At 69.7% G+C, this 1394-nt stretch overlaps 1 protein-coding gene across 1 annotated transcript in view; it reads left to right on the top strand.

Moving 5' to 3' along the window:
- Window positions 1–812: 812 nt before the first annotated feature.
- EMIHUDRAFT_115915 (hypothetical protein) overlaps window positions 813–1394 on the top strand; it is a gene marked incomplete at both ends in the record, with an annotated part of 3553 nt that continues 2971 nt past the window's right edge. The window contains one exon of the mRNA XM_005776764.1: window positions 813–1299. Within this exon, the coding sequence (XP_005776821.1) occupies window positions 813–1299 (487 nt within the window). The remainder of the gene's footprint in view (window positions 1300–1394) is intronic.

Below are 1394 nucleotides of genomic sequence, written 5' to 3'. Positions count from 1 at the left end.
GGCCGAATCCCTTTGGGCCCCGCCCCCGCCCCCACCCTTGGGGGTGGGGGCCCCCGCCCCTTTCGGGCCCCCCTTGGGGCCCCTGGCAGGGGCCCCCCCTGGGTGGGGGCCGGGGATTCCCATGCGGGTTTTTCGCCACAACCCCCGCCGGGGGGGAATCCCTGCTCCCAAAAAAGGGTTTTGAGCCCTTTTTTGGGCACGCCCCTGGGGGGGGCCGGGGACCAGTTCCGGGAGCGCTCGTCAGCGGGGGGTGTGCGGTTTTTGCCGTAGTTCCTTTTGGGTCCCCTAGCCCCGGCCCCTTTTTTTGGACCCCTGGGTTTCCCGAGTGCGAACCCCTCGCGGTTTGTACCCCCCCTTGGGGGTTTGAGGGGGGGGCTTTCCCCCTTGCGGGATGGCTTAGCGGGTTCGAGCCGTCCCCCATTGGCTCCCGGGGTTTCCCGAGGGGGGGCTGGGTGGGCCGTAAACCGTCATTTCCCGGCGCTGCTTGCAGCCCTTTGGGGGGTAGGGGGGGCCCTCCAAAAGGGGTGCTCTTGGGAAGAGGTTCCTCCTTTCCGCTCCCCCCCCGCAAGGCGGGAGACACCCACTTTTTTTCAATAACAAGGTCTGGGAAAGCCCCCCCCCCCCCCCCCCTCCCCAGGGCCTCCAGGGCTCGCACCTCAACCTCTCACAGACCAGCGCAAAGTTCCAGGGGAGGTATTTTCTTCTCAATAACAAGGCTGTGAACACCCACCATACCGTTTTAGGTTTTGCGGGGGGGGCGCGGAAAAGAGGTCCTCTTAGCGCCGGTGTGAAGAGGGCTCCACGAGAGCATCATGAGCGGCGAGGAGCCCACGCTACCGCCGGGCGAGGCGGCGGAGGACCACAAGCGCGAGCGCGAGGCGGAGGAGGTGGCGGCCGACGGCATCTCAAGCGTCAAGCGCCTTCGCTCCGACGTCGACGGGGCCGCCGCGTCGCCGACGGCAGACGCCGAATCCGCGGCGCTGGGCGGGCCGGGCGCGCCCGCAGAGGCGGCGGCCGCGGGCGGCGCGGCCACCTACGTAGGCGGGCCTGGCGCGGGCGCCGCGGGTGCCGCGGTGGCTGGCGCCGCGGTGGTCGGCGGCGCAGTTCCGGCGCCCATCTCGTACGACGCGGCTGCGGCGGGGCTGACGTCGATACCAAACACGCCGTACTCGTACGACGCGAACGCGGCCGGCCTGACCGCCTCCCCGGCCGCGGTGACGGGCGACCTCGCGAGCCAGGTGCTCAAGCTGCTCGTTCCGGAGAAGGAGACGGGCAACGTGATCGGGCGCGGCGGCGAGCGTCTCAAGGAGATCCGGACCGCCACCGGCTCGCAGACCCAACAGACACTTCCCAGACACTTCCTAGACACGCGTTGACTGACGGTTGCCTTTGTG

Source organism: Emiliania huxleyi, assembly GCF_000372725.1.
Source record: "Emiliania huxleyi CCMP1516 unplaced genomic scaffold EMIHUscaffold_272, whole genome shotgun sequence".
Taxonomy (NCBI): Eukaryota; Haptophyta; order Isochrysidales; family Noelaerhabdaceae; genus Emiliania; species Emiliania huxleyi.
The sequence above is the reverse complement of the archived record's forward strand: the minus strand, read 5'-3'. Positions and strand labels throughout refer to the sequence as shown.